At 45.6% G+C, this 13,913-nt stretch overlaps 1 protein-coding gene across 1 annotated transcript in view; it reads left to right on the top strand.

Annotated features, from left to right (window-relative positions):
- LOC138453563 (serine/threonine-protein kinase SBK1-like) overlaps positions 1-12,049 on the top strand; it is a 106,091-nt gene extending 94,042 nt beyond the window's left edge. The window contains exon 4 of the mRNA XM_069606545.1: positions 1,241-12,049. Coding sequence (XP_069462646.1) covers positions 1,241-2,059 — 819 coding nt within the window. The 3' untranslated portion in view covers positions 2,060-12,049. The remainder of the gene's footprint in view (positions 1-1,240) is intronic.
- The last annotated feature ends 1,864 nt before the right edge of the window (positions 12,050-13,913 follow it).

The following is a 13,913-nucleotide window of genomic DNA, read 5'->3' as shown; positions in this document are numbered from 1 at the left end:
ACAACTGATCATATCCTACATTGAACCTATTCTTGCGTCAATTCTCCCATACAGACCCCTTTAAGCTCATCAGCATGCACACAAGCTTTCACAAACCTTACCCCTCTCCATTTTATCTACCAGCTTATGTCACCCCCTGTGCATTCTTTATTTTTTGCTCTTTCTCTTTTCATATGGTGGTCATTTGGCACAGTATAAAAACTTCAGAACATGAACATAACATGAATTGTCTGTCTGTAAAACGATTGAACGATTTTCCTAAGCTTGTGATTCAACCCAACACATTCCATGGGTCTTCCTAAAAGACTCTGTCAGACGTCTACATGCCCCCACTCATCACTTCTGGTGTATGTCACCACACATGGTCGTATAATATATATCCACGGCACAGTCAACCAATCAGAGTCAATTCAACATCTCGCAACCCTATGTCCTTCCAAACGTGATTCTACAGAACCTTGTTTCGCTGCAACAACACTCACCACACACTCATTCGACCGAATATCAGTCGAAGCATAACGCATAACTCAACTAGATCACATAGCATAACTAAACATTAGAACACCTAGTGCAACATCCTCACTCAAAGCACATCACTTTAAGTGCCATCACTCAACAGCATATCACACAACAGTGAAAACGTCATGCAGCATGACTCAGTGTGACCTATTTCGTTCATTCTTCATCAGTGATTTAGACGAGCAATCATTTCTGAACGTGACTCAATCATATACCGCTCAAGGCAACATCTTGGCATACAATTTAACATAACACAACATGGCTTAAAACATCATTGGTCATTTCCGCATTTTAAGCCTAACACCACCAAATGCTACATCATTGAGCACAAAGTGAGACAACACAATATCATATAACAACAGTCAAAACAAAAACACAAAACACAGCCTCGGATATTTTTTTAAAATCAATATATATATATATAACATTACTTAGTCCTAGAAATATCAGCATAGCAACACCCAACACTGTATTGCTACTCGCAACATCACAGAGAACATCTCCTAATGCAACGTCATCCAATACGACATTGTTGATCATTAGAATATAAAACAAAATAGTCAACAATACTTTGCTCAACACAACATTACACAACAAATGATGACCCGCCTCATTAGTTAGCAACTAACGTCTGCAGGACTAAGCAAGGGAACTCTGCGGCAAGAACAAATATTTTGAGAAGTGGTTTTTAACTTGCATGTATTTCTTCATCTCTCCTCAGATTGGGCTTCCTGAACCAACTGTAAAGCGGTGTGCTCTACAAGTTTCTAAAGCCTTGGACTTCATGCACAACAAAGCCTTGGTCCACCGTGATGTCAAACTAGACAACATCCTTCTTTTTGACAAAGGCTGTCACCATATAAAGCTTGGCGACTTTGGGCTCACTCGGCTGGAAGGGTTCCCCATCGCGCCCATGTCTGGAACACTACCCTACTCTTCACCAGAGCTTTGCAGTTTGGAGGCCCCTGAAACCTTGGAACTGGACCCAAGTTTGGATGTTTGGGCATTTGGCGTACTTCTCTTCTGTATTTCAACTGGGTACTTCCCCTGGGACACCGCTCTCAATTCTGATACCCAGTACGACGAGTTTGTCAGGTGGCAAAGTACCAACGATAACCAAACAACACCTTCTCAGTGGAAATCCTTCACTTGCGAAGCTATGGTGATGTTTCGTAAACTTCTTGCACCCAATCCCAACAAAAGAAGTCCAGCCATAGAAGCCTCGAAATACCTCAGCGTCACGTGGCGAGTCAGCAACCTGAACCACAACTCAAAGAGACTGGACAATTCCCAGTTCCTGGAGGAGAAGGTTGACAATCTGAACTATCTGAAGGTGAAAGCTAGTGCGGACTGCCGGAGCACTGCGGACTCCTGCTCTAGGATGCTCTCCCTTGAATGCTCTCCCATGTGTCCGAGCTCCTGTAGCATTTCAATGCCAGAGGAAAGTTGGACAGAGAGCAGTACAAGTCTAGAGGACCTGGCTGAAGAGACCACATACAAGACTGACTTTCTGAAAGAGGCCAATTCACAGGGACGTTGATCTGTTGGAGGAGGAGATACTTGGACATCTTGGAAGAGTGCTCCAAGAACAGAGGGCTTGATATGAAGTATATCAGCCCAACAAATGGCAAATATGTTTACAGATCTGTCAGGCTACTAAGCAATCACAAGCCTACACTGACAAGGCGAACTGAGCTGACGTGCAGGCCCTCGCAATGCAGCCCATTGACATGCAAACACCAAAGAAGGCATTGCAGATATGGACAGTAGACAATGTTCTCGTTTTAGATCATCTCACGTTGTGCTGAATGTGTGTCCTTCCTCCAATGGTGGAATTGTCACAAAAGTCCATACAATAGATAGATACATTCATATTGTTTGATATCTCGCTATATGACATCCTGCACTACCATAATTTCTAATTCTGCTGGACATGAGCTAAACATATGTACCGCAATGCTTGTGCTCTTTCCTGCAGAAAGGTAGGAAATGGACTGATTAGCTTTATTTGTAGGTAGAATGGTGCTTAACTTACAAACGTACACATAGGATCGCAGGGGAAAAGAAGACGCCCAGCGGGGGAGGGCAATAGAAAATAGCATGGCAATTTGTCAAGGTTGTCCATTCAGTAGGCAGTTGTTACAAACATTGTGATCCCTTTCTCTGAAGGAAGAATGCTGAACACCTCTTGGGTCCTCTGAAGTAGGAAGTTGGCTTTGCATGAGACGCATGAACACAGCAGGCTGCCTAGAGCACAACACACTGTTTGCGGCAAAGGTACGGGTACCTGTGCAATCATGCCTTCCTTTCTCCAACCAAAACCTTTGGCAGATGCACAGTGTCCTCACCATCCCAAGTAAAACAATGGTCTGTAGGAAAATCATACATCACCTCTGAGGGATATGTGGGGCAAGAGAATTGTCAATTGTTACAGCTCCTGGCCTATGACTCACTCTGTACACATCCTAGTATCCAACGAAAGCACTAGACTGTATCGATATATCTATGGATCAATTCTCCTTGACCCCCACCTTCTGAGTTTCCCATTGTTTAAGTGCCCTGAGAATTCATGCTCTGAAACGGTGCCATGGCGTGTCCCGCTTTCAATTCCAGTCACCTTAAAAAACCCAAGTGGGTCTTGCGATGTGTTTAGTCACTCACAATTGTATTCAACCACTTCGATCATTATTTATGAATTGCCATGGCACCAGCTTCCACTCTAGAGCACTGACCTGAAAATGCACAGACCCTCCTCCACAACACCCAACAGCCAGTGACTGACAGGCATGCGAGGTGGCCTGCACGGTACCTAACCACCTTGCTATGACTGCACAGCCCAGGCACCATGCAAAGGTTAGCGCGTGCCGGGCCTTCTAGTGGAATGTTTACTAGCAATAATTCTTGACAGCACTTGTCTGGAATCTGACAGGTTCTCATACATCACCTCAACAAACAGTCCTAGACAGGTTGGTGAAGGGATGGGCTTCTAAGCACCTGACAAAACAGCAGGAAGCCTCACTTGACTGTCCCTACAGACCATGGAATTCCATTTGGGAGACACCATAGTCCAATTCGCCACAGATCACTCAAGGCCATGCTCAGCACCTCTAGGTCATGCAAGGGTAGATGTGCCATCTTTAAATCCCACCTCATATAAGATAAGAAGTCTGACGTCACTCGATGAGACCCCCATACAGGAGTGATTGGTATTCATTGAGGATAATTCCCTCATAGTATCTTAAAGCAGACTCCCCCCACTGACACTGTTGAATAGGCAAGGGTGTCCCTTCATTCGGGCTCATTTCCAACAGTCAGCCTTCTATTGTGGTCTTCGAAGCTTGCCATCCACATCACACTACTAAGCATGACACAAGGAAAACAAGTGTCTGTAATTGTTGAACACATGTGAGAGAAATGTGTCTTTTGCTGACAAGGTTTTGTTTTAAAGTGGCCCTGCCTTTAGAGGGTGGTATTATTCTGAGCATTTCCTGGGCACTGTTAAGGCTAAAAAGGGGGGTAGTCGTAACACTGGGAAAATCTACTCCTCCCTCAGTCTTAATTCTGTGACATAATCTCCTGATAACGCGCATCTAAGACCAGCTGTGTGGTGCGCAAGGGATCATGGGCAATCTGTTTGTTTTTTCTCCAATGAATGACGCATTTGTAACGGCTCTGTACCACAGGGTGAAGGGTAAGCGCAACTGACTACCATTTTCTTAAAACAATAATGCTGTTGGGCTCTGCCTGGCATTTTTCTTGTTAAAATGGGAGTGCCAACTAGCCGCAAGCAAGTCTGCGATCCAGTGGGACCAGGAGTGCTGCTCTCCGCTGAAAGGATCCTGATCCCCGGTCTATTTACGAAAGAGAAACAGTTGCCTCCTGCCCTTTTCGTTTCCAAGAGGAGGCTGGTGGCCTGTCCTGAGAACAGAGTGCAGGGGAGAGAGAGGCTAGCTGGGACTGCAGAAAACACCCTGCACCTTACGCGTGGTGTGAGCCAGTGAGTGTGTGTGTGTGCGTGCGTGCGTGCGTGCGTGCGTGTGAGAGAGAGAGAGAGAGAGAGAGAGCGAGGGGTCGTGCTTGCTGAGGGAGAGGGGAAAGGAGTGGGGTGAGTGCGTTGTGTGAATAAACTGAGAGATGGAGGATGGGTGAGGGAGTGAGGCGAGATAGTGAATGGTCGAGGCTTCAAGAGAGTGTTGTGTGTCATTAGGTGAGTGATTATAGTGAATATGTGAGAGTGAGGCAGTGAGGACAGGTGCTGTGACATTGGTTACATGTAAGTGATTGAGTGCGAGAGTCATGTGAGTGGTTTGCGTGAGTAAATGAGGTGAGTGAATGAGTTAGCGTGTGCAGTCTCTTACACGAGGGAATGGGCGACTGAGCAAGGACACTACCCCGCTGCTAGGTTATGAAGAAAAAGACCATTAACAGCTTTGAGGTTTCCTTTTTACCTGGCAACACGAGGGTGCCAGGGAGATTCCATTGTGAAGAACAGAGAGCGGGTTCGTTTTTTAATGTCAGTGCGGTGATACCTCACAGCAGGGCAGATGCCAAGGACTTTCTGGCTGACTGCACAGGCACTGAGTCACGCTTCTTTCAATGCCTGTGTTCCAGGTCGTCAGACTGACAATGCCTTTTGGAGAATGCTACTCCAAAAGCTGGCCCGGGTCAGTGCAATTCTGCAGCATAGTCAACGTAGGGGAGCAACGTGCGTGCTGGGACTATGTGAACTTACAGGAACATTGTAGGGCCAAAATCGATTAAGACAATGGCCTTTACCTCAAAATCCACAAAAAAAATATTTCTTAAGTGCTAAAATGAATGAAGTTGAAGCCAGGAAGACAGAGCAGTCCTAAATGACCCTCTCTCTAGCGTAATCCTTGGGCAACTGCATTGGCTGGGATTTGAGCCACTGATCAAGTAGAAATCAAAGTCACTACTCAGAGAGACCCAAGTCCACTCTTAACCATGCTTCAGAATCCCATGTAAGGCTCCCCATCCTCAAGTGTATCCTCCCATTGGCGGTTTACGCTCTGCCACGCTACAAGCCGGCCGCATCGAGCGTTCGGAACACTCGCCCATTCCCCAAGGATAAAACCAAAACCTCAACTAATTCGACAACAACACTCCGAACCCATCCTTTCATGAGCAACAATTCATGATCAAGCTGGTGCAGACCCTGGCCGATTAAGCTCTATACAAAAAAGCCGCTGTTCGGAGGGCTGCGCTGCACAAAGTGTTGGAGGAAACCCAGAACAGGGCGTGTAGGCGGTACTGCAGCTCCATTCGTTGACTCCCTGAGATGACTTGGTGGAAACCCATAGAGAGTTCTTTCAGGATCCCTAAGTAATCAGCTGGGGAGGGAATGAGTGTGCAGACCACGTGCCCCACCCCTCAGATTCCTTCAAAACTGGAGCACCTGCACCTGATCTTTGGCATGCATCCAGCTGACCAATCTGCAATGAATTGGTGGTCTTGAGCAAGAGAGACCCACTGACATTCACAGAATTATTATGATCGTACCTAATGTGCACCTCTATTACCGCGCTCTTTGGTACCCATGCTATCCACAGCAGAAGTTTGAAAGGTGGCTCCAGCCCTATTTGGTTTTGAACTTCTGACCTGTAATTGCACACAGCTTAATGTAGCAGCTTTTATTTGATTTTATTCTGCTGAGTTATTTCACTGGTTTCAGATATACTCACTCTCTACCAAAGCACACCTTTGCCATCATTCTTGTCTTCCAAACTGTGCGCCTTGAGGCCTACGCGCGATGTGGCGTGTTTTTCAAGAATTGTAATACATACATAAATAAATAAATAAATAAATACATACATTTCTAAGTGGAACCACCGCCTGCAGAAAAATCGGATGATTTTCATGGCTTGGCATGTGACTGACTCTGTCCCAACCCTACTGGGCTCCTTGAGGCACTGGCCATTCACAATACATCCTGCTCTCCCTGTATAGGCCGGCCACCTTTACTATGTTTCTTCCCTCAACAAGTTTAACTGTTACATATTATTCCTCCACAGCTGTGCACTCACCCTGCAGGACCCTTCTACTTAACAAGTTCTATAAATTCCTTAGCACTCAGCACAAGGAGGCTTCCCGGCTTACTCAGCATGGAATCAATACCCCACGGATGCATTTCACTAGCACTGTGTAGGGGGCAGCTACTAATCCTTTTTACATAGGAGGCTTGTTTGCGCAGTGCACCATGCAAGGTATTTAAATGTGTATGTTACGGGCTGACACTGTAACCCACCCCTTCCTACAACCTCCACCACGATGCGCCATTTTTAACAGACACGATTAAGATCGGTGCTTGGAATGAATACTGCTTTGCTTATCTTGAAGTCGCCACTTACTCACTGTCCAGGTCCACAAGATAAGGAATGTTTCTGCTGCAGCGAAAAAAAGAAGCAAATCCAATTTGCAACGTCTACCTTTTGAATTTAGGTGATAGCCATACAATAAAAAAAAACCTGCATTAATATCGACACCAAACATACCTACTTCACCGAAGTGTGAAGCATACAACCTCCCTCCCTCTCTTTCTCTCTCTCTCTCTCCGTGAGAATAGTTTCTGCTCATAGGCAGCCCTTTCCATGCCACCAAATAGTCGAAACTAAAAATGGAGACGTGAGGAGGTCCCTGACAAGGGGCCTTTTGAGATCTCTGGCTGCTTGTGCCTGGAACCAAGCGCGACATTCATAGATAAAGGACCTTGCAGGGGTGGTTGCTGAGTGGTGCATAGGTCATGATGGTGAATATATGTTGTCTAATGGAGATTGCGATCGTGATTGTACTGGTTTTGTCACTGAGGTTGCATAGTAGGAGCCATCCAATGAACACCATTAGTCTCCCAATAAATGCCCTGCTCCACACCAAAGAGCTTAATCTAGGATGAAACATGTCTGTGATTAGCATGGGCATTTTAATAGTCCTCTGATCAGCAGAAGAAGCAAAGGCAGTCACCAGGAAAACTGCAACCCCACATTTACCCTTAGGAAAACCTATGAAGCATTCTTTGGCAGTCAAACACGTGGTTCATTTCGGTTCTTAGGGAAGACATGTCCTGATGACATTCCTGTCAGTGCACCCTTGGATAATTGTCATTGGCCGCTCGATAAAACAGGTGGCGCTTGTTTTTTGAAAAAGCATTTGGCCATATATTGTCGTGTTGCCATTCGTCTTCTGCCCCGAAACTTGTCTATTCATCAGAGTGATGTCATCTAGCACTGCCAATTAACTCTTACATGGGCCCATAATATATCATCCGAATGAATAATGCTCCCCACATGACAATAGCCGACCAATCACCTTCCAACGAGTGCTGTCTAATGGACCCTGCCTGGCAGCACTATGTGTTTTAGGCTCGGTCTGGCCTATATGCTCTATCGCCAGCTATAGAACCTGAGGACATGATCCTTGCTTTGCCGCACACAAGAATCATTTAGCCGCAAAAGTCAACTCACCAGCCTGCTTTAAAATGCAGGACATAATGACTGCACATATATGCTTTCACCCATGACACTCGAACTGCACACCCTGGTCATACCAAACACAGCCAGTGCACGAGGCTCAGGAAAAAACCCTGGGCTGACTTCAAAGATTTAATTTATATAATGAGTGCAGTCTAGTTAAAATGGTCTCGCTCATTCTTCTCCAAACATCACAGAATATCACAAGCAACACCCTTGCCAAGCAATGAGCAGCTGTGTAGTTGACAGCACTGGGAAGCGTGGTACACCTCTAGCCAAACTAGATAGGAGTGGATTTGCGATTGGGAGCCAGACAAATAAGAGAGATGCTTCTAGAAATTTCGCCAAAATGTGGAAGGATTGGACGGAAATTGATCAACTATGTGTTGTAGGTGTCTGCTTCCTAAATAGCCAACCTTTCTCTTTCCATGAAGATTTAATGAAGGTGATCAGTTGCCACAAGGCTACCCAAGAGAATGTAAGCAATACCGGGTTTATCTGGTATGCTTCCCAATTTGATGTGTATGTTGGAAGGTCTTTAAGGGCAATTAAGATAGTTTTATGGTAGTTTTCTTTAGGACAGATAAAAGTAATACTGAAATCTAAATAGGGGTTGAAGGATCCAGCACACACTTCAGGTTAATAACCTATCTGCACAGATTGAAAATCTCTCTGCACCAGATAGACCATGGCGTCCAAGGCTCAGCAGAGATGCCCACTGATGAAGAAGTTATCTTCGGTCCTGTACTGTATTAAATATCCAGAGCTACTGTAACCGATTATTCGTTTGTGTATCCAGCGTTCTCTTACGGCGTCCATGCTTCTGTTTTTCTAAGCCAGTATAAACCCAGCTAGCAATGCACAGGCAGGCAGCTTGGATAGCACGCAAATTTGTGAATGCGTTGAGATCTTTTGTGTTATTTTGCCATGTGCTACCGTTAACTCTTCACTGTTTATTTCCAGATGTACATTCTGGCATTTGTTTGTAATGATTAGAGTTTGACTGGTCTGCAAGGTAATCAGGATATTTGATCAACACTTTCCCACCCCTGTCTGGCACAGACGTCAAGAATAACACCCAAAGGGCCTGATTCATGGAAAAGTGCTCATATATCCTGCAAAGCCTGCGCGCCGAGAAGGACTCTGTGCGAGCTTGCGGGCATACGTTTTTCTGCACGCTCCGCATATTCATGGAATTGTTCCTGCAAAGTAAGTCTATATGCAAGTCATGGCTGGAACACCCCTGATACGGCCCCGCTGAGCAGAAAGAGCCACTAATACCGATTTGTGCGTGGTCCAGAGGTGCAAACTCATGCTTCTCTGTAATCCTGAGTGGGGTCTCCCGTAACCAAGCCAGCATCCCCACAACACTGAGTAGGGTCCCTTGTAACTATCCTGAGCACCCACACATCATGCGTACCATGTATTGTAAAAGTTGTTTTTTCCCGGTAAATATGTGTGTGAACCCCCGTAAGCCATGCCTGCACCCTGCTACACTGCTTACGTGCACCCCTAAGTCGGATCGGAACCCTGACTGTGTGTACAAACCCTTTAATCCAACATGCGATCTTACCTCTGTGCAGTGATTCCTATGCGCAAGTGTCTGTAGGCCTGCTTCGGGTGGTGGTTAGATCGGGAGCTTTGCATGGTTATTTCCAAGACGTGAGGTTGCGCAGTGAGATCCATGAATACGATTTATACTGCGCAGTTGTGGGTGTGCGATTCCCTCGTCCCTCGGAATGCCCACATTTTCCTTTGTTCTTCCTCATTCTACATGTTCTGCCCCCTATTTAGGTCTCTTCGTATGCCCAGCTCACACTCTGCGAGGAGTGTCGCGCAAGGCTCTTGACCGCCTGTAGAGGCGTGCCAGTCCTGCGTTAAGTCCACGCAAGTCCCTGAAAAGGACTGTGCAGTCGATTCCATGAATCAACGGAAGGGGTTTTGCGTGCGGTTTGGTGCGCAAAGTACTTATTTACCGTGCAATAAATTCCATGAATCAGGGCCTAAGTGTAGGTCAGTCCTTCTCTGGCAGCGTGGCAAAGACATACAACATTTATTTTCTAAATATGGCTGAACTTGTCAATAATGAAACGCACGCATGGCATCTGACAAGAAAATGTAATTCTTCAGAGGTTTTACGAGTTCATTCCTATTTCAAAATATGTAAATGATCTGTAGCGTTGCACTTTGTACACAAATATGTTGTGTGCTTTTTGTTCATCTCTCCAGGTTGACTCTTTCCTCTCATTAGTGTTGCATTGTAACACATTATATGTTCACCCAGACAGCTCCTCTGACTTATTTCCTCCACACATTGTGGTATTGCCATCTTATTTCACATGAGTAGTAGTCTGCCCATCACACTATATTCTTTCTTATTTGTTTTGGTGAATACCTCGTCATATGTTTTTTGGTTTCTAGCTTGTTCCTGTTAACATTTCATTATCTGCATTTTTAATGTTTTTATTTTATTGATTTGTTTTATGACTTCCGCCATGTAATGATTTTGTGCGCAGTCAGAAATGAAATAAGTAGGGTAGCTGGTGACTAAATAGGCGGCTGAAACAAGGAGAAGAAAAAGAGAGAAGAGCATTATGGGTGAAACGCATAACCTCTGCATTTGTCCATTTGCCCTCATTGCCAAACAGCCCTCTTTCGCTCGTTCCTTCGCTGCACCTTGTTACTTCACAAGTAATGAATTGGCATGAGACAGTATTTTCAAATGGCAAACTTGGCCGCAGTTTTATTTCCATAACAACAGAATTATTTTGTGAACTCCAGTCTGTAAGTGTGCTTGCTCCGTGTCGACCTCACCTGCTTCCCCCTATACCTTTGTATAATTACCATAGTAGGGCCGGTGTCCGTGGGTGGGGAGAGCGCTGTTTCTTTTTTAGGGGAAGCTGAGCCTTAGTTGTTACCACCAGACGCCCCCGCCGTTAGGCCCCCAGAAGGCACTGGTCCGGAAGACTGAAGACCCATTCCGGTTTCCTTCTGGCTCATCCGGAGTCTATCATTTGTGCTTGACACGGCGTGTCTGCAAGGTCCTACTGCAGGATTTGGATGACTCTGCTGTAGGACCCTGCTGGTTATAAAGGGGCTTGACCCGCCCCTTTCCTTTGTTTTGCCCTTCGCGGGCTTTGGGGTGTTTTGGCACCATTCCACCCCCGCAACCTCCCCTTTCCCCAGGGGAGGGGAACAAGTTGGGAGAGGACCCTGCAGCGGTTACCATGCTGCCTCCTCATTTTCTTTGTGTTTCTTCCGTCAACAGCGGCAATACAGTCATTTGTTTTATTTTCGATTGCAATAGTTTTGCCCTCTTTGGTTTTTATATTTGCATCCGGCTTTGCCATGGCTTCTTTATGTAATTAGCTTGCCCCCAGTAAAACAGTTTTGGATCCAAAATAACCCATCTGCATGACACTGGTGCTTGTTTATTTGTCATTTGAATACCTTGACGTGTGCTTGGTAGCTGGCTTGCTTCATCAGTTTCGCTCCCAACTCTCCGTTCCTCGGGCCCTCCCGCTCTAACACAACAGTTCTTGCAGGCGGTTGTCCTTTTCATTCCTTTCAGCGCCTGCCTTGAAATCAGCCAGCCGCTGGGGAACTTTAAATATAGACAGATTGGCCTGGAGGGATAATCCTTTCATTCCTCAACTGGCAGAAGGCACTGAAAGACTGAAAGACCCGTCCAACTAGAGATAAAACCGTCTCATCTCAGGGGGCTGGCATGCAGTCGAAAGTTGTTATCTGCGTTTCAGAGACATTGCCTGTCTGAAACACCCAATCCCCCTATATAGCAGACGGCTTCTGAATTCAAATTCACGGTAAATCGTCATCAATCAATGCAACAAACAAAACATAAATAAAAAAAAAACTCCTATTTGCTTATAGATTAGATTTCATGCATTCAAGTGTTTGCGAACCCAGGTACACACTGTCTGATATGTCAATTGAAGTCTGTATTTATAGTCTGCATTTGTGTGGTTTTATATGTTCTATATCTGGCCACAGCTTATTCCTGACGGCCTTTTGCACAATAAAGTACTTTAAATAAGAGCATGTAGTGGAGTGTGTGAACAAGCCGAGCTGCTTAGAAGGAATTTGTGCATCACCAGCTGGACCGTGCACTACCCAAAAGAGAAGGGGTCTCCACTACAGTAGCATACATCCGTGCTGCTGTGGCTCCCATCACCTAAAAAGGATCATGCAAAGCAAAGCAACAAACCCACATTGTGAACTTATATTTGCACCTGGGGAAGGTCGATCAGTCACCCGAGGCTCTTCCCCACAAGCCACCATGTTTTTGGCATTGCCGGTCCTCAGCCCCTCTCTGTTCCCTCCTATGTCCCCATCCCCCTGGTCCTGAAGACATCCTGCACCCCTTCCACCCCCCTCGGCCTTCTAGGCCCACTCATTCACTAGCCCAGAGCTTTCTGCTCCAGTTGCTGGGCTCCATCACTATTCTCGGTGCCGACCATAGAAACAGAAAAGATACTTTGTCAATTTTCTATTTCCTATGGTGGTTGCCATCTTGATTGTTTTTTTTTCCATTGGAGGCTGTGTTCACACAATATGCACAGAGAAAAAAATACTTTCAAACTATTCGCACCCTGGGTGAAGTCTGGGGTGTGAATAGCTATGACCTCGCTTTGGGGGTGGGGGGTGTGCCGCGCTGGTAAGGGCCCACCAGCTCTCTGTGTGGCCCTCGATTCACTTGGGCATGCATAGGCTCAGCCGGAGTACCTTCACCAACCCAGAATGCCCCTGATGCTGGGGTTATAGCTGTATTTAAACAAGTGAAACGCCAACAGCCCAAATTAAGCTAATCACAGCTTGCGGCAGATTAGAGCACAAATGAATCTCAAGGCACCAAAATCGAAAGAACTACCAATCTCAGATCTACAACAATGACCCCCTTCAAATATCTTATTGCAAGATATACAGAGATTAGTGGGCCATCCACAACCATCACACCTGTCTGTTCCACACAACAACTGTCTAATAACTTAATATTCTTTCAAAACAAGTTGGGCTCTGTGTACCAATACCACGTCATCCCGCGCACCAGTGCAACACAATAGTACTGCTGCAGACTGTAACCTAACAAGGGTTGTTAGTGTTTCCATGTCTAAGAAAATGAAGCAGCCAAATGCAAAAAGACATGAACAGCATTTCAAAATTGTCAAATAATATGTGCCAACACATTCCAAGATTACGAAAAACCTGATGCATCCATCTCTTGAAGAGGGGTATATCAAATTCCAAAACAATCCATCATAACCCACCCACTGAAGAAACATTTGCGTGATCCTGAACTATATTTATTTATTTATGTATTTGTTTCATTTAAAAAGTGCACAGACAGCCCAGAGGCATTGAGGCGCTGTTACAGGTACATGTCAGGTAAGTGTAGCTTGTCATGCAGTTCACATGAGGTACATCAGTAATGAGAGTGTAGGATCAAAAATCAAGAACAACTGTATTATCATGCATGTCCTTGTCAGCGTACAATTGACAGATACAGGTCTCATTATGCAAAGAGCTGTGTTTTGAGTGCTTTGTGGAATAGCCAGTAAGACTTCTCAGCTCTAAGGGAGGGAGGTAGGTTGTTCCAAAGTTTTGCAGCAATATATGAGATGATGAGATGCTGGAACCTCCGGCTTTACATCTGTTGACTTTGGGTAAGACTAGGCGGTCAGTGTAAGGGGACCTTGTAGGTCTGGCGGTGGGCGCCTTGGAGATTCTGTAGGTGAGGTACAGGGGGGCTGTGATGGATAAGTATTTGTGGGTGATTGAGAGGGTTTGAAATTTGATGCGCTCCTGTATGGGGAGTCAGTGTGCTTCTCTTCTAGCTTGAGAAATGTGATCGCTTTTTGGGATGTGGAGTGCTGCTCACCAAGGCATTGTTTT

This window comes from Ambystoma mexicanum, chromosome 1p (assembly GCF_040938575.1).
Source record: "Ambystoma mexicanum isolate Mex_15411 chromosome 1p, UKY_AmexF1_1, whole genome shotgun sequence".
Taxonomy (NCBI): Eukaryota; Metazoa; Chordata; class Amphibia; order Caudata; family Ambystomatidae; genus Ambystoma; species Ambystoma mexicanum.
Note: the sequence above shows the minus strand (reverse complement) of the source record. Positions and strands in the feature narration are given on the sequence as shown.